Genomic DNA, 25340 nt, shown 5'->3' with positions numbered 1-25340 from the left:
GATGGGGGGAGGGGGAATATTTGCTTCTGCTCCTGAGGTGTTTAGGAAAGTAAGAGCTCTCCCCTCTAGTAGAAGTGAACCCTCCCACCCGAGAGGAGAGACCCTGTGAGTGAGGTATGGGGGGCCCATGGTGGGAGGGGCAGGGGCAAGGCCACCCCCCCCCGCCAGCCTGAATGGCAACACAAAAGGCCCACACACGAGCCACCAGAAGCGTCTTCCCTTTATTGTAGTTTATTAATAGGGTACAGAGTGCAGGCACTTACAGTGGTCAAACTGAGCGAGCGAGAAGCTTTGCTCACGGAGAGGCCGCCCGGAGCCTGACCCGTGGGGGAGGCCCAGGTGGGGACCCAGAGGCCCCCCCAAGCTTCCCCATCCCATTCAGCCCTGAACCCCGGCTGCCCTGGGGACCTAGGAAGAGAAGGGGCTTGCCCAGGGAGGAGAGAGGTTGGCCAGGGCCGAGTGTTCCGGACCTGGCGAAGGCACCTCCGGCAGCTGAGGCTGAGCCGTGCGGTTAATGCAGCCAAGGAAGGAATATGTACAACTCGGGCAGGCGGGCAGGCAGTGCTGGACCCGCAGGGCCTGACTTGCCACTGGGAGCCCCAGCTGCTGAGAAGCAGAGTGAGGCCTAGCGGGTATGGACACCTTGGTGCCGTTCCTTAGGCCTGGTCCACTTAGGCTTTCCTGGCCAGAGAACCCCCGGGTGAACCCTGCCCCCCACACCAGCCTGGCTCCCTTGTTTAAGATGGCACTCAGGATGCAGCTGTCTCCTCTGGTACCTGAGACCCCATTTCCCAAAGTGCAACACCCCAGCACCCCTCATTCTGGGGCTCCAGGGGCCCTCCTTTCAGTGCTGTGTCCAGCCAGGGATGGGGGCCAGGGTGAGGGAAGAGCCAGGGGCTGCCCGCAGGGAGCCTGGTCCCGCCTGGGGACGGGAGGGCCAGGGGCGGCAGGTGGGCTTAGACCACCGAAGCTCCTGCACCGAGGGCCCTGCTCGAGGACTCCCAAGAACATGACCCACAACCCCTGCAGCCTAGTCGAGCAGAGATGGCTCGGCTGGGCGGATAATGGTGGGCCGGCTGGGTGCAGCAGGGGGTCTTCTGCTGCAAAGAGAATAAACACAGGAAGGGGAGAGGGCAGTGAGGCTGGAAGCCGGGCAAGGCCGAGGACCCAGGCCCCACCTCCCCCACCCCTTGTAAATATTGCCCATGTTCCGAGGTAAAGTTATAGACTTTAAAGAAAAGCATGGTGAATGCTCTTCCAAGCCCATCACAACAGCTGGCTGAGTTCTTAGCTGGGGTGGTGGGAAGCCCTGACCTCGAGTACACATAGGCCAGCACCCACCTGGGTGCTACACGATGGCTGCTTTGGTGCTGGGAAGGAATGAACCAACCGGGGCATCAGCACCTGCGCCCACTTTGGACCACAGGTTGCTCATGGGAGAAAAGGGGAAGAAAGAGGCCTGGCACCCAGGGAGGAGCAAGGGAGGGCAGGGGATGGGCAGCGCCTCATGTGCGTGTCCTCAGAAAGGAACTGGTCAAAACCAGAAGAAGGGGTCCCATGGGAGGGGCCCCGAGCTACAAGGGGGCCCACTTGCTCATGTAGGGGATGGGCGTGGGAGCTTGGGAGTAGCATGGACTCCATTGCTCTGTGAATTAGGCCTCTTGGGGCCTCAGTTTCCCCATGAGCCCCATAAGGATGCTGGTGACTCCTTTGCTCCCTGCTGAGCACAGGCGGGTGTCTCTAGGTGGCGGGTGGCAAGGGGGTCTAGCCTTACCTGGGCACTCCAGGGGGAATGCCGGGTGGAATCCGAGCTGGCCGAGATGGGATCTGAGGTGGGGCTGAGAAGGGGTCGTTGTTGGCAAACACACCAGGGTGGGGGCCGGGCCGGGATGGGATTGGGGGTGCTGAGAAGGTAGCTGGCCCCACCGGCACAGGAATCAGGGGTGGCCCAGGGGTGGGACCCCTCACTGCTGGGGGCCGGCCTGGGGGGTGCACACTGGATACAGGCCGGCGCTGCGGAGTGGGGCTGTGGAGAGAGAGGTGTGAGGTGAAGCTGGTGGGCAGGCGCACCGGCCACATGGGTGTGGGCACAGAAGCCCAAGGGGGGGCCAGGGCACTGGCCAGAGGGTGGCCTCCTCTGTAACACAGGCTGGCACCAGCTACCACCCAGCCAGATGCAGTGAGTCGCTGGTCCTGGGCAGGTCAGCACAGATGCCCTGGGCCCCTCCGTACACCCCCAGGACCTGAGCCAGGGCCCAGCACCTGTCCTCAGTCAACTAGGGTTCCTGCTTCCCTCTGGTCTCACTCCTTCCTGCATCTCCCTCTCACTGGCCCCACTCCAGCCTCCCCACTGACCCAAATCCACCCTTTGAAGCCAAAAATCCTTCCAGAGCCCAGCATGCCTCCAGAGGTTGTAAGGTCCATGGGGCCCTGTCCCACGCGCCCCACAGGCTCCCCTCTGGGTGCTGCATCTCAGGCTGGAGGCTGGGTCAGCTCTCCAAGGAACCTCAAGGCTCCCTGAGGGCTTGGAAAAACCGGCACCTTCTGAGACTTCTCTGGGCCACCCTTTCTCCTCCCACCACCTGCCCTGTTACTGGTCAGGTGTCCCTGCCCAATGCTCTGACATGCCCATGTCAGGGCCTCACTGCACCTCAGCTCTAGGTGGTCAGGGCGGGGGATGCCGGTTACGCCCTCCACGTGTCCCTCTAGGTCCTCTCCCACCAGCTGTTCTCAGCTTCCTCTGTGCTTTAGGAGGCTTACCTGTATGGCCAGGGTTGCCCAGGCCCCATGCCCTCTCTGGTTCTGTTTGGCCTTAACCAACAGAAGGCATCAGGAGACAGGCAGGTCATTAACCCTTCTCTCTCCCTGTCCCTTCAGGCCTAGCTAGGCAGGGGTGGCAGTCCTATACTACGGCCAGCCCTGGGTGCTATACCATCTGTGGTCAGGGCCCCTGCACCCTGGCTACCCATGGTTGTGCCCTAATGGACACATGGGGGTGGGGGTGGGTAGAGCTGGAAACCCACAGGCAGTACCCTCTTCAGCCTGTGGGCACTCCAGCCTCACGGACCTGTGGCTGCTGGTGTTCTGGATCCAGGTGTCATCAACAGGTGGGGGCACAGGAGTGGACACAGTGCTGGTGCTGATGTCCCCAATGATGTTGAGCGCCTCTTTGAGCGCGTGGTACATGCGCAGCATGTCGTCCCGCCGCTGGGCCTGGTCAGCTGACTCTTCCATGAGGCTGCTCTGGTCCGCCGACGAGTACAGGTAGGCCAGCAGCTCATGGTGGATGAAGGCCTTTGTCTGGGGCAAGGGTTGGAGAGGTCAGAGGTTCCCACCACACCAGCCAAGGACTCAGCCAGCTGCTGTGATGGGCTTGGTTCACCATGCTCTTCTTTAAAGTCTTTAACTTTACTAGGAAACGTGGGCAATATTTACAAGGAGGTGAGCTTTCTATAGTGGTCTCCTGGGTCTCTCAGGGTGCTTGCCAGTGTTCTTTCAATCATGAGACTCCTGTGAAACGTATTCCTAGAATCTTTAGTAGCTATCTTTTCTCCCATTATATCTTGAAACTGACTTTTGTTTAAACACTGCTAGTTTCTGTTCATTAACTTAATACTTTGTTCCTTCCTGAATCCTCCTACAAGATGTAGTAGTTTTCCAGTTACTTTTCTTGGAGTTTCTAGGTACACAAGTTCATGTTTACATCAGGACAATTTTTCCCATTTGTTTTCAACATTCATACCTTTAAATTATTTTTCTTGTCTAAATGCATGGGCTAGTAACTCTACAAGAAAGTTAAATAAAAGCGGAAATGGCCAACTTGTTGATTTTGGAGGGGATGCTTTCAGAGCTTCCCCATTAAGGGCAAGAGTGGCTTTGAGGCAGAAAAATCTATTCAATGGCTATATGAGATCTTGTAACCAAAGTCCCCTTCTACAATTGTCTGGTTAAGAATAGATGTCCATCACTAATTATTAGAGAACTGCAAATCAAAATTTCAATGAAGTACACCTCACACCACTCAGAATGGCCACCATCAAGAGATGTACAAATAATAAATGCTGGAGAGGGTTTGTAAAAAACAAATCCTCCTATATTGTTGGTAGAAATATAAATTGGTGCAGCCACTATGGAAAACACTATGGAGGTTCTTTTAAAAACTAAACACAGAACTACCATATGATCCAGCAATCCCACTCCTGGGCATATATCCAGAGAAAACTATAATTCAAAAAGATACATGCACCCTCAATGTCCACTGAAGCACTATGTACAATAGCTAAGACATGGAAGCAACCTAAATGTCCATCAACAGATGAATGAATAATGATGTGGTACACACACACACAGTAGAATATTACTCAGTGATAAAAAAAGAATGATACAATGCCATCTGCAGCAACATGGATGGACCCAGATATCATCATATTAAGCTTGGAAGAAAAGTTATGACCAACCTAGACAGCATATTCAAAAGCAGAGACATTACTTTGCCAACTAAGATCCGTTAGTCAAGGCTATGGTTTTTCCTGTGGTCATGTATGGATGTGAGAGTTGGACTGTGAAGAAGGCTGAGCGCCGAAGAATTGATGCTTTTGAACTGTGGTGTTGGAGAAGACTCTTGAGAGTCCCTTGAACTGCAAGGAGATCCAACCAGTTCATTCTGAAGGAGATCAGCCCTGGGATTTCTTTGGAAGGAATGATGCTAAAGCTGAAACTCCAGTACTTTGGCCACCTCATGCGAAGAGTTGACTCACTGGAAAAGACTCTGATGCTGGGAGGGATTGGGGGCAGAGGGAGAAGAGGACGACAGAGGATGAGATGGCTGGATGGCATCACTGACTCGATGCACAGGAGTCTGAGTGAACTCCAGGAGCTGGTGATGGACAGGGAGGCCTGGCATGCTGCGATTCATGGGGTCGCAAAGAGTCGGACACGACTGAGTGACTGAACTGAACTGAAGACACTTATATGTGGAATCTAAAATATGATATAAATGGACTCATTTACAAAACAGAAACAGGCTTATGGTTACCAAACAGACATTGGTGGTTGAGGTGGTGGGTAAATTAGGAGTTTGGGATTAGCCAATACAAACCACTACATATAAAATAGATAAACAACAATGCTCTACTGTATATACCATAGGAAACTATATTCAATATCCTATAATAAACTGTAATGGGAAAGAACCTGAAAAAATATATATATATAGATGGATTTTCTCAAATGAACTTTCCAAGCTCATGCAAAGTTGACAGTGCTGGATAGTTTTGCATTTGCAAACCATGTAAATGCATTAGCTATTCAAGCATTTAAATTTTGAAAAACTAGTAAAGGAAAAAAAGTATCACTTAAAAATACAGTGAAAAGTCTCCTTTGTCCACTTTGGTCTCTTCAGGCCCCCTGAGTTCCCCTTCCAGGGTCACTAGGTTCCTGTACAAACTTCCAGATTCCTAGGCCTATTATATAGAGAGAAGATTTCTTGTCTGTTTTTACACAAATAGAGCCTTCTTGATCATTCTGTTATGCTCTATACCTTTTCCACTTTAATAAAGTTAGTACAGACCTGGAGAAAGTTTTCATCCTTTTATTTTGGGGTATTTTTTGCAATAAAATGGACATTTACTTAACAAATTCTAAGAAATGGATAGAGATTTCTATTTCTTGGCCACTATAAAACATGCTGAAGAGAATAACCACGCGTGTGCTCAATCTGCATGCTGGCAAATGTCTCTGTGGGGAGACATTCCTACAAGTGGAACTGCTGGATCAAAGCATACATGCATTTAAAATTGCACAGCTGCAGCAGCCTATATATTGCCAATCCCATCCACACGCGAGAATGTACCAGGACACCCATGAGGAGGAGACTGGGAAGAACAGAGTGAAAGAGAAGGGACACGAGATTTTTGCTTTAGGTGCTGTCCTACTACGAGCTCTCATAGTCACAGGACAAACTGAACCTGGGCTACACACACAGCTAAGTCCCCAGTACTGAGCCCAGGGCCTGAGCCGTCCCAGCAGCCTGCAGCAGGAGACACTGGTGTAGCCATATTTCACTCAAGAGATGCCAGATGCCCTGAGAGGCTCAGGAGCCCTCGGGTAGCAGGGTGAAGGCAGGCGGGGCACAGGCCATTAGAGGCCACGGCGGGGACAGACTTAGCCGGGGCTTAAATGAATCCTACCTCTCACTCTTCTGAGTGACTTGGAACAGGTTTTTTAACCTCTCTGGGCCTCTGTTTTCCTGTCTCTAAAATGGGGATGACAGCAGTCCCTTCTCCTAGGGTTACTATAAAGCTAAAAAACTTCAGAGAAAGTGCACACGTGTGGTGGTAGCTTCAATGACCCCACTGAACGGGGTACAGGTGGCCTGTACCTTCCCATTTCCCAAGATAGGCTAGGGGGTCCTGACTGTGATGTTTGAATCAGGTGGTGAGACTTAATTTTTATCTTTTCCTTTATTTTGGTCATGAAGCATGTGAGATCCTGGTCCCCCAAGTGGGAACTGAACCTGTGCCACTGCAGCGGAAGCACAGAGTCCTGATCACTGGACTGCCAGGGAAGTCCCTGAGTTTTTAATTTGGTAGAGTGTGCTCAGGCCACATCTGGCTGCAGGGTGGGGTGGGCCCCGGAGGGGCGGGCACTCACATTGTTGATCATGAGGTGCATGATGGTCTTTGGCATGAGGTCACGGATGGACTTGTTGATTATGGCCACGTACGAGTCCACCAGGTTGCGAATGGTCTCTACCTGCCGCTCCAACTGCGGGTCCATGGAGAAGGTGTTCTCCTGGGCTCCATCCTCGTTTTCTGCCTGCAAGCAAGGAGGAAAAGTGGTAAGGTAGTAATCATGGTCTGAGGCGAGCCTGGGGAGCGCCCGCTCCTCTGGGAATTGCTTGCCCTCTCCCACCGCAACTAACTCCTTGGGGCTGGCCCCTGATGGCTGCATTGGCACCGTGCGGCCCTGCCGGCCCCGGCCTGAGCTGCTTGGACCTGGGGTGACTGCGTCCCAAGGTGGGCTAGAGACACTCAGCTGGGGAATGGGACAACACATTAATTTGGGGCCATGTTCACTCTGCCTCAGGACAGGAAGAGGAGAGAGAATAAAGCAGACAGGATCCCGGCCCATGTGTATCCTTGTCCTTGACTTCAGTTGGACAGTCTTCTAGGTGCCGATGACAGGACCACACCCCCCAATCCCCTGTCTGCTTTGTTTGTTCAAGAGAGCATGGGATGTCTTCCCTGGTGGTCCAGGGGCTAAGAGTCTATGCTCCTAATACAGGGGGTTTGGATTCACTCCCTGGTCAGGGAACTAGATTCCATGTGCTGCAGCTAAGACTCGGCACAGCCAAATAAATAAATAAAAATTTAAAAAACAGAGAGCAAGGGGGTATGGGCTACATGCCTTCAGAGAGTTCTGGCAAACAGCCTAAAACGACCCAGCCCATGAGATGCTGGCTCCCCTTCTTCTCTTGGGAGGGAGGGGTCAGCTCAGGGTGCTCTTACCTGGTCCTTCTCCGGGTAGACCCCGGCTCGGAGGAATGAGGCCTTCCAGCTGTCCACGTCCTCCTGGGAGTCACAGGCCAGCTCAATCTGCCGCAGGTCCTTGTAGACATTCCTGTGGGGCGAGGGAGGGAGGGAAAGGCCCGTGGCTAACCCTGCCCGGGGCCCAGCGGGTACAAGGAGCTGGCGTGTAGGCTCTGAGGTTGGCCTGACTGACAGGGATTCACCCCTGCCCCGGGCGCTCATGACCAGAGGCCCCAGGATGGCAGTGGCCTCTACACCACGTTGGCCTGATGGAGGCTTCATGAGTTCATGCCTGCGACACCCAAAACTGTGATGAGAGCAGGGTGTGTGCTCCATGAGAGCCTGCATCTAGCAGCATCCCTGGTGTTCTGTTTGTGAGCTCAGCTACTCCGCTCCTGATGCTCTCCTGGAGGGGCAGTGACTAGAAGTGGGCAGTGGCCCATGACACTCTCCGCCAGCTGGGGAGCTCCCATCAAAGTGTTTCTAGAGAGGTGACTCCATGCGTGTGTCAGCTGCTCAGTTGTGTCCATGGAATTCTCTGGGCAAGAATACTGAAGTGGGTTGCCATTCCCTTCTCCAGGGGATCTTCCCAACACAGGGACTGAACCTGGGTCTCCTGCATTGCAGGCGGATTTACCTTCTGAGCCACCAGGGAAACCCTGGTAGAAAGACTATAGCATTGTCCAAAAGAATGTTCTGTGATAGTGGGAACATTTTCTGCCTGTGCTGCCCGACACAGTAGCCGTGAGTCACAGGTAGTTTCTTTCTGAGCACAAGAAATGGGCCAGGGTGACCAAGAAGGTGATCTTAAGACTTTTTTCCACTGATTTATATTTAAATAGTCACATGTAGGCAGTGGCTACTGCACTGCACACAGAAGGCCCAGCACGTGCCCAGATTCTTAGAAGGGAGGTACAGCTGGCCGGGGCAGGACTCCCAGTGAAGGCTTGTGACTTGCTGGGCACATGTGGGTCTGTGAGCAGAAAGTGCAGAGCCACAAGGCTGGGAGATGAGGGAAAACAGACGGGCACTAGCCAGCATTTAAGGACAGTGTTCTCTCTATACAGGGGCCAGGATCCATGCTACATGCATGTCACCCTGTCCCGCAAGGCAGGTGTGGCTGAGACGGCCAAACTGTCCCAAAGTCTTCCAGTGAGGTTTGGGTTTGAGATTAGGCCACACGGCCTCACGACAGTCCTCAGGCCAACCAGCAGTCAGTGGGTGGCTGCCCTGAGACTTCCAGGGCATTTCTTTGTTGCTCCTCCTCCTCCTTCCTGCTGCCTGGAACATCATCATGATGGCTGGAGACTGGGCAGCCATCTTGGACAGAGAGGAGGAAAGCTGAGAAATAAGAAGGAGGGCCTGGGTCTGGATGCCTGTGGGCTTGTCCAACCTGCCCTTGATGGTAAAGTCTGAACTTGATTTATATTAAAAAAATACCAAACTTCTATCTTGTTTCTGCTACTATCATTCTTTGTTTCCTGAACTCACCCCTCAATAATACATTAGGCAATGTCTTCACCCTACTGCATGGAAGATCACAGGATCAGGGAAGTGTGTTGCCTGCCCGGCATCTTGCAGCCAGGAACAGCTTCCCAGCAGACCTGTCCCGCTGCAGAGCCCAGTTTCTCCCAGATACCCTAGGGCTTCTTAGGCATGGGAGGTGGGGAGTGGGAGGAATATGCGTATAGCCCTAAAAGGGCTATAAAAGACTTTGGAGGCAGCTGATGGTCAAAGAAGATCTCAGAGCTTTAGGCCAGTCCAGAAAGGGGCAGGATAGAGCTGTTTTTGCACAAGCCAGTGGCTCAGCTGGAACTAGTGGGTGTGAATGGGCAGTGGGCAAGGTATAGTCCAGGGCCAGCAGAGACAAAGCCAGTGCCTGCTGGCCAGTCATGAAGGACAACCAGGCTCTGGCTGAACCCCGGCGTGAGGGGGTCCCTGCGTGATGGGGTCCCTGGGAACCTGAGCAGGGGCCCTCCTGGGTCCACACTCAGCCGTTCCTCCTGCTCTCAGACCCCCTGCCAACTGGGTCTTTTCCCAAGCTGAGAGAAGTGCCTTGGCTTTGGCTAAAGACTCCCACCAACATCCCTGGGGATGGCTTTACTGAGAGTCTCCTGGGCTGTTCTCGTCTCTGCTACACTGGCCCTGGGATCTTGCCCCCTCCAGACCTGAAACACCACCACAGAGCAATGAATCCCTAGTTCATATTCCTACCCAGAGGGCAGTCCTGAACATGAGTCTCTTGTACCTTCCCAGCTGCCTCCCTCACACTCCGCCTGGAATCTCACAGGCCCCTCTCCCTCAGCATCGCACAAACCCAGCCTCTGACTGGCCCCAAGCCTTTTCTGCCTCTGCCTGCGCCATGTCAGCCAATGGTAGCTCCGTCCCCGGGCAGTCCTTTTGTTCTCATATCCACAGCCGCCAGGAGTCTGGTCCCTCTGCTGGAATCCATCCCTTTCTCCCCTGCGTCCTCAGCCCCTCAGGTCCAGCCCCACCACTGCCCACCTGGGCCAGGGCGGGTGTCTCCTCCCTGGCCTGCCACCCTCACCCCCGCCTCCTCAGCCTGTTCCGCTCATGGCCACTAGGGGGCGCCCGTGAGTACCAGCCCCAGGTCCAGTCCCTTGTCTGCTTAGAATCCGCCCTGGCTCTGCTCATTTCTTTCTCACCTCTCCCCAGAAGGGCCTTCCCTGACCGCCCCACAGAAGCACGTTTCTGTTTCTTGACTGACTCCCTTTCTGGGCCATTGAGACCCTAGGTAGGGACTGTTCACAGTAAGCGTTCTGCGGATGCTGCAGAATGACCGAATGCGGCCACTGGTCTCCCCGGGACCTGGGTCCTGGGTGGGCTCACCTCTGCTCTGTGTTGAAGATGGCGAAGACGTGCTTGTTGGACATGAAGCCCTTCTCCACGTCACGGATTTTGAGGTTGTCCAGAGGCAGCATATACTTCTTCTCTTTCTCCTGGTGGAGGAAGGGGAGGGGTCAGCTTTGGTGGACTCTACCACAAGGACCATGGCCAACATCCAATGCCTCCCATGTGGCTCGCTCTCCCCAGATGAACTTACCTGCCCCATCTCCCCCTCGCTCACCTGACCCAGCCACGCTGGCCTCTGACTCTCAACATCTCAAGTGGGCCTCTACCCCAGGGCCTTTGCACGTGGAATGCTGCCCTCCACCCTCAACGTCCACACAGTTCCCTCTTGACACCTTTGTGCAGAGGGCAAGGCCTGCTCCAACCCCACCCCAAACTCGCCCTCTACTTTTCGCCCTGGTGCTTGTCCTCACATGACACAGCATACCACACATCTTGCTTATCGACCTGGGTCACTGGGACCACTGAATCCAGGGTGGGGACTCCTGTCTGGTTCACTGCTGACACACAGGGGATACTCAAAACCGGCCAGCTGTGACTATACCTGGATCCCAACCACTAAGTGAACGTAACTGTTAAGTCCTCTACAATTTCACAACAAGCCTGCGAGTGAGTTACCACTATGATCCCATTTTCAAGAGAGACAGACTGAGGCATAGAAGGGCAGGCAGTGGGGGTAGGGGTTGGGCAAAGCTGGAAAGGGAGGCGCCCTCGAGCTGAGGCCTGAGTTCCAAAGCCTGGCTGGCCTTGTTCAGAAAATGCCCACTGAGTGCCAGGCACGGTGGTCCTGCTGGCTACTGAGCAAACAGCTCAGAAAGGGCGCATCTCCTGGCCAAGGTTCTGGGCCTGGTGAGTCTGAGTTGGGAGTCACACTCTAGAGCCCCAGTGATGTCAGCTAAGCACCTACTGTATGCCCCTGCAAATGCATCATTAGTCTTCATTCGGGGGTGGAGGTGGCAGCATATTAACTGGGTTTTCTACATCAGAAAACCAAAGCACATTGTCGGGGTCTCCACAACTCCCAACAGCTCTCAGGGGCTGAGGAGACATGCTGTGTCCAGCAGCCCTTGGAACCCTCACACATCCCTGCCTGGGAAGCAGCATGATCAGAGAGGGCTGCTGGTCACCCAAGGGCACAGAGCAGTGGAGTGGGCCACATGGGACTTCAGAAGCCAGGGTCTCCCCACTGCCCTCCTGGCCTTTGACCTCTTGGATACCTTTGGAGAATAGAAACCAGTTCCCTCACACCACAGCCATCCTACCCCTGACCTCTGGAAGGTATCAGAACAAAGCCCCACAAAGACGGCTGCTTCCGAATTCAAAAGCGGCCTCAGTGGTGATGGGAAAGGGAGCTGGGGGCTCCCCAGTGGGTGGAGGGCTGCCTGGAGTTTCAGGACTACTGAAGGGGCAGGCTTGGTGCAGGGGCTCAGTCCTGACTGGGGTGTTAGGAGATCAGAAGGGCCAGGCCCCGCCCCACTTATTGTCCCTCCTCTGCCTCAGTTTCTTCAGCTGTCAAAGGTGGGTAGGAAGGGCTTCTCTGGCAGTCCAGGGGTTAAGACTCCATGCTTCCTATGCAGGGAGCATGGGTTCGATCCCTGGTCAGGTAACTAAAATCCCACATGCCCTGTGGCACGGTAAAAAAAAATTAGTAACAAATAACAAAAATCAAAAAGGTGGACAGGAGCCTTGGCCTCCTGGTCCAGGGTGAGGACGGACACTGAAAACTCTGAGCACATGCCCACCTTGCAGTCAGCGCTTACAAGGCACCTGGGGTTTTCATCTGTCTCTCTGTCTGTCACTCTGTGCTCCAGGGTCAGTCAGACCACAGGGTTCCATGCAAGAAGGAAGCAGGGCATTGCTCCTCCAGGCCAAGCCACAGTGAGAGGCAGGAAGAGAAGCCCAGCAGCCAAGGGGTGAGCACCCCCCATTCACGCCAAAGTGGGTGTGGGCAGGCCCCCTGAACTCTCAGGGAAGAGTTCTGGGGGCTTCACAAGGGGTTGGGGGTCTGAGTTCCTGGCCCAGAAATTTGTGGAAGAAGCTCTGCTTGTCCCCACCCTATCATGTCATCATGAGGCAGGAAGCTTCCAGTCAGCCGGCCAGGCCAAGTCACTGAGTCACACGCAGCCCTTTCGAGCCCTGAGCAAGACACCACATCTGGAATTGTTTATAGTGTGATTCCGCCCAGAGCAGGGCGGCCGCCTTCCTGATGCTGCGGGCACGCGCGCGCGCGCGCGCACACACACACACACACACACACACACACAGCACAGCACACAGACACAGAGGCGCGTGTGCACCCCGCCCCCACCCCAGAGACCTTCTCCTGCTGGCAGAGGCCCTGGTCCCAGACCCTCCCTCCCAGTCCCCACCCCCGCCTCCCCCACCCCCACCGCCTCCCTAGGATTTCCTGAAAACCCACAACTTTCTCCAGATGCGTGCTGGCCCCAGCCATGCCACGTCAGAAGAGACGAGCAGACAGTCACGGGCGGGTGGCTTCCTCGGAGGTGCCAGAGGCGCAGTGGCCCTGCCGCTGCCCAGGGGGCCCGCGGGATGGATGGACAGCCGGCCCTGCCAGCCCAGTGTTCAGACTACCTGTTCAGGGGGCTCGGAATGTGTACAGTAGTCTGCACATTGGTTAGGCTGGGCTCGGGCGAGCAGCACGTCGGGATGGGCCCCCTCCAAACTCGCTGCCACCCCCACAGTGAGGCACACCCGGAGGTGAGTGTCATCGCCCATTGCCCTGTTCCCCACAGGGGTGGAGATCTGGACAGAAGATTCTGGAATAAAGAAGAAGGGCTGGGGCGGGGGTTGGGGGAGAGGTGCCAGGAAAAGGCCAAGGGCACTCCGACACTGGCTGGGGGGCTAGGGGCTCTGGCGAAGTCAGTCCCCTGCGCCTACCCTCCTGGAACTACCATCTCGTGTTTATTCTTTAAATAAAGTAACCCTGGTGTCTTGCCTCTCTCTGAGGCTTCTCTACGAAGGTGGCCTGACTCCGGGTTGGGTGGGACTCTCAGGGTCCTTCCTGGGGATCCCAACTGCAGGAGGCGGAGAGGCAGGGGACGGACAGAGAAAGGACTTCGCGCGCGCCCCTCCCCACCTCCGCCCGCTTTGTGTCTGGGGCGCACACAGGGCCGCATTCACGGGACTGCTGGTTCTCATTACCGCTGGCGGGCGCATGACCCTCCTCCCAACACAGCCTAGCCTCTGCTCTGGGGCCACCCTGGGAGGGTCTGCGGCTCCCACTTTCAACCCTGAGATGCAGGAGGAATGAAGGGCCCCTCCTGAAGTTAAAAACTGGGCTCGTGATGGTGCCCTGTGGCAAACTGCCAGGCTGGGTCTCAGCCCGATGCCCCTCTCCAACCGCCCAAGGTCGGTCACTCCTGCCCTGGGGCTCCCTCGAAGCCCAAAGGCGCAAACCAGCTGACAGCTGATGACAGGGTTTCAGACTCCGGGGGCGGAAAGGGGGAAGGAACGTGCACGCGCCGCCCGCCGCCCCCACTTCACCCCGGCCATCTTGAGGAGCAGCTGCGGCCACGCAGGTTCCTTGAGGGCCGCCCGGTCCCGCCCTCCCTCCACAGCGCAACCCTGGAAGGCTCCCCGGACATCACATCTCCCCCACCCCAGAGGTGGAGAAGCAGCCACCCAGACAGGGTCCCCTCAGGGACTCGGGCCTCCCAAGGCTTCGCAACATTCCAGGAGTGAGTCTCGGGCCTCAAGGGGAGTGGGGTGATGACGTTCTTTCCTCAAACACCTGCCTCTTGTCAGAACTGCTTCCGGTCTGGGCAGTGGGGAACCATCCAGGCATGGGGCTGAGGGGCTGAGGGTCAGGGAGCCTGCACCCTGCACCCACCACTCAGGGACCCTTCCCCACGCTGCGACACAGGGGCAAGTCACTGCTCAGAGCTTCAGTTTCCTTACCTGATGAAAGGAATGTGAGTACTGCTGAGGAGGAAGGGGAGAAGAGAATGCCTTCTCCAGGGGACCATGGCAGGCTCCCCTAGCCAGTGAACCTGGCATGGGGCAAGGGCTTCATAAACAAGAGAGGGCTCCCCCACGGGCCCCGAGAGAGCGCAAGTTCTACCTGCCTCCTCTCTGAGCCTGGGTGGAAATACACACAGCTGGGGTGGGGTCAACCGGCTGCCCAGGCATGGGGTGTCATCCCAGAACCCCCAAGGGAGGAGAGCCAGGTGGGACATCTCCAGGGCTGATCAGAGGTGCCCAGCCTCTCCTCCAAGGGCACCTTGGAGGCTGTGCCATCCCACGTGAACTAAACATACAGCAGCTATATGACAAGATTCACGGGCATGTGAGCAGAGCGATATCAGGGCCGTATGGTGATGGGTGTGGGGCAGCCGTCTGGGACCACAGGGAGGAGCTATGTGTTAAGGTGGCAACAGGGCAGGTGGAGCCTGGGCCCCGGACAGCCTCACAGTACAGGGGTGCAGAGCTCACAGGGATGTGGGGAAGAAACACACCATCTCTGTAAGTGTCTTCATCTGGGACCTCTGTCACAGATCCCAAACGACGGCCACCTAACATCACCTTGACAGCAAGGAGAGCCTCTGCACCTCTCCAGGGACAGGAGAGAAGCACGGGGGCCCAGGCCACGGAGCCTGCGTCGGCAGGGGCTGCACTCACTCACAGCCCTGGCCATAGGCCCACAGGCAGTGTGTGACCCTGGTGCTTATTAATCCTGCTGCTGCTCCCAGAGGCCTCCCTCATCCTTCTGAGAAGGATGAGCCCACGTGGAATAACCTCAAGACAGACATGGGACCGAGCACCTTACAGATGCAAGGACCATTCTGCCCCACTTCACAGATGGGAAAACTGAGGCCCAGAGGAGCTAAGGGCCTGGTCGTGAATCTGAGTCCCTGGCCTGAGTCTGTGCCCCCTCTGAGAGCCCCCCTTGCCGTGCTGTTGGAGGGTGGGATCAGTTTGGAGACTGTGGCTGGCTCCCCCTCCCCCATGTCCCTTTTTTCCTCAGGGAGCCCAGTCCCCATCAGGCCTGACCCCACAGTGGGTTGTGAGGGGCTGGGATAGGAGGCACAGAGCCTTTTGCACACCCTCCAGACCAGGCTGATACCATCCTAATTACAGGGGTACTCAAGCCGCCTTTTCCGAATCCACAGTAAGTTGAGAGAGCGCCACCCGGAGGCAGGAGGTGTGAAGAGCACCCATTGACAGCCCCACCCAGCCAGCCACTCACCTCCTCATCCTTGTACCAGGACAGTGACTCGGCTGTCAGCACGAACCAGTACTCCTTGGAGCCGCCCTTCATCAGGCTGATGTTGTTGATAGTTAGCCAGCCCCTGCGGATCACCTGGGGAGGATGGAGGGCCAGCCACGCTCAGCAGGGGACCAGGACACCACCCAGCCCAGCCTGCCCCCGCCCCCAGCAAGGCAGAAAATCCAGGCCACCATGGCAGAGAAACCTCCAGCCCAGAGCCAGGCAACCCAACTCCACTCAGCTTTGCCCCAAGTGCTACCCACTGGAAACCAAGGCGGGGCCCTCGATGGACTAACTCACAGGCCCTGGGCTGCTGGGGAGCTGGGTCCCTGGGGAGCCCCTCTGCCCATGGGGTTACATTAAACTGGCACAGGTGGCAAGAGGTACGCCCAGCTAGAAGGGGCCTAGGGGAGGGGGATCCCAGGCTTATGGGTGGGCCGTGTCACGTGCAGGATGAGACGTGACACTGAGGGAATCAGCCTTGCCTTGGTGAGACACGGGTACTAGGGACCCCCTGGGCCCTGCCCCTCACGTCCCCTGGAAGGCAGCCGTTGATGGAGAGCTGTAGGGACTGCTGGGCAATGGAACGGTTCTTTCTCTCCTTTCAGGGGCCAACTGGCAGAGGCTGGTCGCCACTGCCCTGCTCACCCAGGCACTCAGCAGGCACAGGGTCCTGTTCTGACCAGGAGGTCAAGCTAGGCCCTGCCCCAGAGCTCCCCTCCCCCAGGTGCTCTTTCCAGAACACCAGGATGAAGGAATGCCTCCACCCAGAGGGCCTGAGCCCAGGAGACCTGCCAGGCATCATGCCCCACACTCTGCTTCAAGTCATGTGGTTCCACTTTTCTCTGACTGGGACATGCAGGTCCTGGGCTGGAAGAACCCCTGACAGGGCTCCCCTCTGGCTGCAGCTGTCATCTGAACAGGGAGCAGAACCCAGGCCTGTGTGAGGGACTCACCTGGCAGCTAAAGGCAGGCGGCTAGCCTGGTGTGTGTGTGGGGGGCACACTCTCATGTTCTTTGGGCCATGCAGGCACTTGTGGGCTGGAGCCCCCCACCACTCTGGACTGGGGACCCTGCGGCAGTGGGAAGCATGAGCAGGGGTGGGTGGGGATGCCTGAGGCCGAGGCAATGACAGACGGCTAAGCTGCAGGAGGTGGGCTGCGAGTGGCTGGGGCTGGCTAGGAAGAGAGAGCACTGTGCCCTCAAGGGTGGGGTGAGGCTCCCATGCTTCCCCTGCGGATGGATCTCAAGAGGGCCTTCACACTGTCTACTCTGCCCTGTCTCTAGGCCCACCACATTGTCACAGGGCCACCTGGAAGCGAGCTCTGAGCCTCAGGGACCATGAAGGCAGAGGCAGCCGCAGAGCACCCAGGGATCCCTGCACCGCAGAGATGTCCCTCTAGGCTGTGACCCGTGAGAAGCCACCTGGCAGCACTTGCTAAGGCCTAGCGTATAGACTATTCTCTCCCTAGGATGATGAGACAGCACCTGGGAGTCTTGTGGCCGCCAGGGAGCAGGCAGAGACTGTCAGCCCCAACAAGGTCTCGGTTTCCTTCCTGGCAACACAGTGACCGACTCACCCTGGTTTGCCCAGGAGACCCCTAGGCTGAGCACTAACAGTCCCGGGGACACCCTCAGTCTCAGGCAAAGTGGGAGAGCAAGTCTCCAGACCCAGGCCCAAGGCCATCCCACATAGGACCCAGGAAGGAACCCCTGCATCTAACAACAACGCTCAGCCCCGGAGCTGCGTGGGGGTCTGTCCACGACAACCCTCTCTCCCCAGGGGGAGTGTAAGGTCTGTCTTGTCTTAGCCCAGACACAGAGTGGGTGCTTCTAAACTTCACCCATTGACTGATAGGTGGGGGGAAGAAGGGGGCAGAGGCCATGCTTGCTGGGTGTTCCCCAGAGGAGATACTCTCACCTGGCGAGCTCTTGCACTCCCAGGCCCAGCCTTGTCCCCAAGGGGGCAGATGGGCCTCTCCCCCTCCCGCCCTGTGGCCTGGCTTGCCTGCCTCCACCCTTGGTCAGCTGAGGTCAGAGCCAGTGCCGGGGCACGTGGCAAGGGCTGTGGCCGTGTTGGGAATGGCATATCTGAGCCTCAGGGTCTGGAGAAGCACCGCACCCCCAAATCCCTCTGCCCTCGAGCCACCCTGAGAACTGCTTGTGCAGGAGCCCAAGAGGACTCAGAGAAAAAATCCCACCCCCTGGGGAGGAGCAGGCTGCTGGTGGCAGACATAGGTGCTGAGTCTAGAGCAAGAAGGGGCGATTGGGACTTCCATCCAAGCGATTTGTGCTGAAGGGACTGGGCTCAGAAAAAGGAGGGGAGCAGGACTAGGGTCAGCTGGGGAGACAGAGAGGCAGGCAGGCTTCCCATGCTCCAGGGCACAGGCATGCTGGGGGCAGAAAGAAAGGCTGCCAGGGGTGGCATGGGCAGCAGGCAAGCAGGGCAGCGGAGGCCACCTCCTCCCGGGTGAGAGGTCTGGGCAGGGATGAGAATCGTAGCTGGGAGATCCAGGTGCCACAGCCATGCACAGGGCAGAGCTGGGCTTCATGGCTGGGGGTGTGGAATCTGGCAGGAAAAGAATGACTAAACCTCTCAGGGTGTGGGTGTGGAGAGAAACATGGCCCTGGTCTGTCTGGAGGAAGGAAATCATTCAAGTTCAAAGGGGACTGGGGGCAGGGGGATTGTGACACACAGGGAAAGCAGGAACCAAGGGTCCAAGGACGATCCATTCCTCCTGTGGCCATGCCAACCATGCCAAGCTTTGGGGTCTTTCTGGACCTTCCAGACCCTGGTAAAGGGTCAGCTCAGCTACCTGAAAGCCCTGGGATCACCAGCGGAGCAGCCATAGGGCCTGGTCAGTGTGGTGGGAGAGTAGCCGGGAAAAGGAAGGCTCAGTGAGGGCCACTGACCCAGGCCATGATCTCCAGGGTGGAGAGCTGCCCAAGGGGCAGGCACCTTGGAAAGAGCTCAGCTCTCAGATGTGAGCAGTGCCTGCTCACTGCTGGTCTGGGCTGGGCCACACACAGACAGGAGGTGATACCTAAAACAGGGATGGCAAATACTATTCACCAATCCATGGGTGGCACTCTGGGCACAGGGGAAAAGAATACTAGGATCAATTAGTGATGTCTACCATCAGCAAACAGAAGGGGGCAAGAGGAACAGCCTAATCAGTCATCATATCTGCTATGGAGGCAGGAAGAGATTGGCAGCATCCAGGAGACAGTCCCCCAACCGATTAGCCATATCTGTCATGGGGATGGGAGGGGTGTCATGTGCAAAGCTATCACACAGGGAAAGAAAGAATTCCTTAACTAGTTCATTGTATCTGTCACATGCTTTACCAAAAAACAAACAAACAAACAAAAAAGCCAGGATTGATTAGTGATGTCTGCCAGGGGCACATTAGAGGGGAGAGGCAGGAGGGAAAGAGTGCCGGACCGATTAGTAATGTCTGCCTTGAGTGCAGGCGGGGGACATTTCTGCAGGGTGCTGTCTGCAAACAGAGCAGTGGCAGCGGCAAGAACAAGCTCTCTAGCAGGGCTTGAACAACATCTTCCCTGGCCAGAGGTGTGATGGGAGGAAGGCCTGGGGTGTTAGCTGAGTATTTGCCATCCCTGACCTACAGGAAATGAGGAAAATGTGTCCAGAATGGGCTGGAGGGGTGGGTGCTGGAGGCAGGCAGTGGGCAGGTTAGTGTCTGTGTGAGTCAGCTCACGCCCAGGGCCACACAAAGTCTGGCATGCAGTGGCCATGGCAGGGAATTTATTTATTTATTTTTTTAGGTTAGCTGGATTTTTAGTGGTGGTTTTATTGGGGAGGGGTGTGGAATATTATGGGGTGGCAGCATCGCCACCACCACCAAGTTCTCTAACATTTGCTACCACACTAAGTGAGTACTTACCAAGATCTCCCCCTTTGAAAATGCAAAGTTAGGGTTGTGGGTAAATCAAAGAAGAGCAGGCGGAAGAAAAGAGACATAAGGGACGTGAGGGGATGGAGAAAAAGCAGGAAAAGCACAAAAACGAGGAGAGAGAAGAGCAAGGGGAGAGAAAACAGCAAAAGAAAAAAAATTACATGCTATTAATTATATTCATGGTGTTAATATTTAATTCATTATCATCTCCCAAAACGAAAAAGCAACAACATATGAATTACTTACGGCAAGCGCAAAAAAAATCATGCAGTGGTTACACCCCTTCTTTCCAGGGGGCTCTGTCATCGTGCATGATGAACAGCCGCACCCCCATCCCCACCCCCACCCGGTGTGGAAAAGGCAGGGGACACTGGCAGAAATTTTTGCAAAGATGATGTGTTTTCTTAAGCAGGGAAAAAAAAGGGGAGGCCACTTAATACTGGCATATATAAACCTATCCTTATTTCACAAGGCCTCTGGTTAGAGTATGACATCGAGGCAGAGAATCCCTCAAATGGTTCTGGGTTCCCCCAGATACAAGGCTGAAAGCACCTCCAGGTGCTCCAGAACTGCTGATCACAACCAGCCTCCCTGCCCACTCCTGGCCCTCTCCCACAACCTCCAAGTTTCTGGGGCTGGGGCAGGAACCCAATTTTCCTGCAGACACCAGGCGGACTGGGTGGCCTCTCTCCTTAGTGTCCAGTTCTAGCCATGGCCTTGGATGGCAGATAGGGCCTTTTGCATGTGAGCAGTTTGCCCCCAGACACTGCCAGAGCTGCACTCAAAGATCCATTTCCCAAATTATCAAAACCTAAGTGGACGTGAGAGGCTGGGAGTGGGGTGGGGTGGGGGGTTCTGGCGGGACAGGCTCTGAGCCAGGTGCCATCGCTGGGCTTGGTGGTCCTTGAGTGCCCTCCCGCCCTCAAGGGAGGAGCTGCAGGCCACAGTGGGGTAAATACCTGGTTGGGGACAGCTCTCTTCTTATTCAGCTGTGTGCTCCTCTGCTGGGCACTGAAACCGAAAAAACAGAGAGGGTTTATGCGGCGGGAGGCCCAGAGCGATGAGGAGCGAGAGGGACAAGGGGCAAAAGGCCCTGTGGCCCCGTTAAGGGGCTTCGTTCTCTCCCTAAACTAAGCCAAGGGACAAGCTCTGGGCAGAGGCAGAAAGAAACCCCCTGTGTACAAAGGGCTGCCCAAGGAAAGAGTACAGGCTTGTGGAATGAACAAGAACATGTAGCAAGTTAAACCATGACTTCTCAGCCCTGATCTTGGCCACTCTTCAGAGTGCCAGCTATTGCTAAAAGTCACTGGGTCCTGGAGCCTCCAAGAGGGGCTATGGGAGGCTGGATTCCCAGGTGGCTGGGAGGCAGCCATGCTGGCTTCAAAATACTCAGTGTTTGGGGGTCAAACTTGAGGCTGCTTCCTGCTTTCTCCTCCTATCCCTGACCCAGCACCAGGTCCTGAACAGTTCCAGCACAGGGCCGCCCAGCCTAGGAGATCAGACTGTGGTTCAATATATTTACTACGAATATAATGACTTTTTCTCTGGGCCCTATTTTAAGTGTTTAGAGGACATTGAGAAAGCACCCCAAACTTCTAAGCACAGGAAGGTTAATCAATGGTGTCTGAAGACACAAAACTAAGCCATTCAGTGTCTGCGTGATGCTGAGGTCCCAGATATGCTACTTCCTGAGGGCTTCCTGGGTCTCACCCATGCCTGGCAGCCCCCTTGGCTGCCTTTTTCAATTGCCTTCACCCGATCAGAGAGTTGCCACTGCCTCAGCGGGTGTGCATGCACGCGTGTGTGCACAGGAGTGTCACAGGGAAGGTCCAAAGTCTCCCCCTTGGCCTGCAGGCCCCTCTGGCAATGAGGCCTTGGCCTCCCGGTGCTTACACTTCTCGGGCAGGCTTCCCTGCCCTTACTGCTCTCTGGGCCCCTCCATCCCCGTCACCCGGCTGTCATGACTTCTTTGGGAAGGTCTCCTCTCCCACAGCCCCTCCACTTGCCCTCCTTTCCACATCTCATCTTCCTATGAGAACTGGCTCAACAGCGTGCTCCCAGCCTGTGGACTCTGAAAGGGCAAGGCCCAAATCCTAGTCCAAAGGCCCCGCACAATGCTCCACGGCTATTCCGGGAGCCCCTGAGACATCCCACCCAGGGCTGGGGCCTGGGCCGGGAGAAGCCCGGCACCCTGGGCCCCGCCCCCAGCCAGGTCGGCCCCCGTTCACACACCAGGGAAAAGGCACACAGCAGGCAATACCCACCCGGTCACCAGCTGCTCAGTATAGTAACAGCTGGGGGAAGTGGGAAGGCCCAGGAATCCAGAGGAAAGAGCGAAGTGGTCAAAGGAAAAACACGAGAGATTGTGAGAAGGAACTGTGGATGAAGTGTGAGAGGCAGAGACATCAAGGTGAGGGGAACAGCAGCAACCCAAGGAGGGGGTCCGGCATTTTCAGCCCAGCCTGAGGGGCAGCCCCCGGCCAGGGCCCCCAGTTCTCCCCCGGCAGGGACAGCGCAGCGGGAGACCCTCAGCTCCTCTGGGCTGGGGGACCACCTTCTGATAATGCCCCCAGTTCACTCATCCACTCACTCGTTCATTCCTTCCGCTCACCGACCATATGCCCACAAGAGAAGAGCTGAGTGCACTGATCAATGCCTACCCAGCAGACACCTGGACAGGAAGACCCTCTTAGCCAGCCTGCTAGCCTAAGTCTGGGCTCTGCAGGGCCTGACTCCCTAAGAAGCCTCCCTGTATCTCTAAGGCCAGGCCACAAAGCTACCCTCTGGACTCCCATGGGCCATGCCCAGCCCCCACCCTGGCCTGACCACACCATATCTTCACTGCCTGGGTGCACGTCTATCTCTGCCACAGGACCTTCCATTAAGGGTAGCGACCTGGGTCTATGCTTGCTCCCCGCTGTAGCACAGGGCCTAGCATAGAGAAAGTACACCAGCAATATTTGCTAAACAAATGCAGGGAGGCTGGCTATCAGCCACCTGTTATTTTACTAGGCTCTGGAAAGAAGACTTTTGTGAGCCATCGGAACAACCTGTGTGACACGCAAGCTTGCTGAGGCAAGGGCCCAGAGGCCTCCGGCATTTAGTCTTCCATTCTGCAGACATCAGAGCTCCCTGCTCTGGGCCCTTGTCTGGGTGCCCTGGAAGGTTCTGGTTTTCAATCTGCAGCGTGTGAACAGAAGCCATGCAAATCCTGGCGGCATTTCCTAAAGGGCAGCCTCTGGCGCCCTGAGCCCCTAAGATGCTAAGGAAAAGGACCCAGTGAGTATGGGGGAGCCTGGGAAAGCTGCATGCGAGTTGATAAAAGGCTCTGAGAAGTCCTGCAGGAAGGGAAGCACTGAACACTGGTTAGTCTTGCCCTCTTCTGAAGGGTCTGGTCATAGGGCTGTCCTTTCCTCCTGAAACTAACCATGGGGGTGTTCCACCAGAGGTGCACTGGGGACAAGACTGGAGGTTGCTGTTAGCCTAGGAAAGCTTCCAGATGTTCTCCAATGGCCCCTCGCTTCACCCAGGGACCCCGGACAGAGAGACCCTCGGGCTTCGGTCCACTGGGGGAATCCCGTTCAACTGCCTCTCTCAGGGCCTGACTCTGATGGGGGACACTGGTGCTACCCCACCAGCTGCTGTCTTGAAAAATACATACTTGGCAAATCCAATGAAGTCCTCGTGGTTGGTGTTGATGTAGGACTGCTCAATGTCAATCAGAAGAAGAATCTGGGGGGAAAGTTGCGGGTGGTTGCTGTGAATACAGAGCCAAGCCAGAGGAGCTGCTGCCAGAGCAATTCCCACACCCACCAGCAGGGGGAGCTGGAACCACACCATTTCCAGGCAGGGCACCCACCCCCTTCCCATAGCCTGGGGACCATTGGCATGGAAAAGGGGGCGGGGATGCTTCCAGACCCCAAAGCCTCACACTCGAGAAAGAATGGGCCAACAGAGCAATGTGGTGGTCATAAGGGCGGCCTCTGAGGCGTGGAGCGAGGCAATAAGGCCCCACGGTAAAGGCTTAAACAAGTCACAATATGCCGTCACATACTGTGCGCCCATTGGGAAGATCTCCCAGAGAAGAGAATGGTGACCCACTCCAGGATTCTTGCCTGGAGAATCCCACGGACAGAGGAGCTTGGTGGGCTGCAGCCCATGGGGTCGCAAAGGGTCAGACACGGCTGAGCAACTAATTCTTTCACTTTTTTGGCTTAAGTGCCTCATTAAAACAGCAAAGGAGGGAACTATAGTCAAAATCCTGTGATAAAACTGTCATGGGAAAGAATATGGAAAATGACCTATGTGTATAACTGAATCATTTTGCTGCTTGGTAGAAATCACCATAACATTGTAAATCAACTACACTTCTTTAAAATTAAAAACAAACAGCAGTGGTAATTTGGTCAGGTAAGGACATTAACATGAAACACACACACACCAGCCAGCTAGGATGTCACCTCAGACAAGGCACCAGCCCTCAAACAGTCCCGGCCCTTTCTGTCACTCCACTGCGCTTCTGAACCCTCAGGGATAGAGTGGGCCAGTCGCGCGGATTTGGGGGACAAATGAGCCAGTCTCTTCTCCACCAATGTCAAGGGGAGAGGGACCATTCTCAATAAGGTACTCCCACAGCCAGATACAACAGGTGGGTTTATTTCGGTTCCAGTTTGAAAAACAAACAGCTGCCAAACTCCTGGGATAAACCATCATGGAAAAGAACATATATGTGTGTGTGAATAAACATACATACATAAAAGAACGCATGAAAGTGAAAGTGTTAGACGCTCAGTTGTGTCTGACTCTTTGCGACCCCATGGACTGAAGCTCCTGCCAGGCTTCTCTGTTCATGCGATTCTCCAGACAAAAATACTGGAGTGGGTTGCCACTTCCTACTTCAGGGGATCTTCGCAACCCAGGGATGGAACCCAAGTTTCCTGCACTGCAGACAGTTCTTAACCATCTGAGCCAAATGATGTATATATATGTATAACTGAGTCACTTTGCTGTACAGCAGATTGACACAATGTTGTAAGTCAATGACAATTTTTAAAAATGTGGCAAATCCTAAAAAAGAGAGAGAGAGAGAGAGAGAAAGAGAGAGAGAGAGGGAGAGAGAGAAAGAGATAACAGCAGACTGGGAAGAGGTGGCGGGTGGGGGAAACGACCCAGATCAGACGTTGGGCCACATGGAGGCAGACTGGCAGCCCCAGGCCGAGCAGGTGGCAGGTGAGGCGTGGACTGTGGCTGTGTGGGGTGGCCTACTCTACCTGCACACGTGCCCGCATGGCCTTCTCAAGACAATGTGAAAACAGATAAAGCACCCAAAGGTGTTGCGCTGGGTGAACACTGACAAGCAGGCTGTGGTCCACCCCTGCCATGAAACACCACTCAGCTGTCCAAGGAGACACTCTGGCAACACTGCAAACATCAGGGCTGAATCTCGAGAGCATGGTGCCAAGTGAGGGGAGACAGAATCAAGAGGCTACAACAGCAGGAGCCTGTTCACATGGCATCCTGGAAAAGGCACGCAGAGGAGCAGCAGCCGGGTGGTCGCCAGGGCCTGTGGCGTGGGGAGGCACCGACCCCAGGGCTCAATGACGGGAATTCAGGGGCGGTGGCAGAACCATTCTGCACGTGGAGGGAAGTGGGGGTGACCTTGCTGTATGCTGCTGTTTAGCTGATCAGCTGTGTCTGTCTGACTCTGTGCGATCCCATGGACTGTAGTCCAGCAGGCTCCTCTGCCCATGGGATTTCTCAGACAAGAATACTGTAGGGGGTTGCCATTTCCTT

The 25340-nt window shown here is 55.7% G+C and overlaps 1 protein-coding gene across 14 annotated transcripts in view; it reads right to left on the bottom strand.

Annotated features, from left to right (window-relative positions):
- The window catches only part of DNM2 (dynamin 2), an 88361-nt gene that overhangs the window by 878 nt on the left and 62143 nt on the right, over positions 1 to 25340 (bottom strand). For 2 of the 14 annotated variants that reach the window (XM_060415474.1, XM_060415475.1), the window contains exons 12-22: positions 23209 to 23279; positions 21812 to 21841; positions 20507 to 20558; positions 19536 to 19547; positions 15607 to 15720; positions 10380 to 10489; positions 7509 to 7620; positions 6652 to 6816; positions 3068 to 3300; positions 1775 to 2026; positions 203 to 1100 (exon numbers count right to left, since the gene is read on the bottom strand). In XM_060415474.1, coding sequence (XP_060271457.1) covers positions 1031 to 1100; positions 1775 to 2026; positions 3068 to 3300; positions 6652 to 6816; positions 7509 to 7620; positions 10380 to 10489; positions 15607 to 15720; positions 19536 to 19547; positions 20507 to 20558; positions 21812 to 21841; positions 23209 to 23279 — 1221 coding nt within the window. In that variant the 3' untranslated portion in view covers positions 203 to 1030. Of the gene's footprint in view, positions 1 to 202; positions 1101 to 1774; positions 2027 to 3067; positions 3301 to 6651; positions 6817 to 7508; positions 7621 to 10379; positions 10490 to 15606; positions 15721 to 19535; positions 19548 to 20506; positions 20559 to 21811; positions 21842 to 23208; positions 23280 to 25340 lie in introns of those variants that run through there. The other 12 variants (XM_042249948.1, XM_042249949.1, XM_042249950.1 and 9 more) reach the window with 9 other exon arrangements.

Source organism: Ovis aries, chromosome 5 (assembly GCF_016772045.2).
Source record: "Ovis aries strain OAR_USU_Benz2616 breed Rambouillet chromosome 5, ARS-UI_Ramb_v3.0, whole genome shotgun sequence".
Taxonomy (NCBI): Eukaryota; Metazoa; Chordata; class Mammalia; order Artiodactyla; family Bovidae; genus Ovis; species Ovis aries.
Note: the sequence above shows the minus strand (reverse complement) of the source record. Positions and strands in the feature narration are given on the sequence as shown.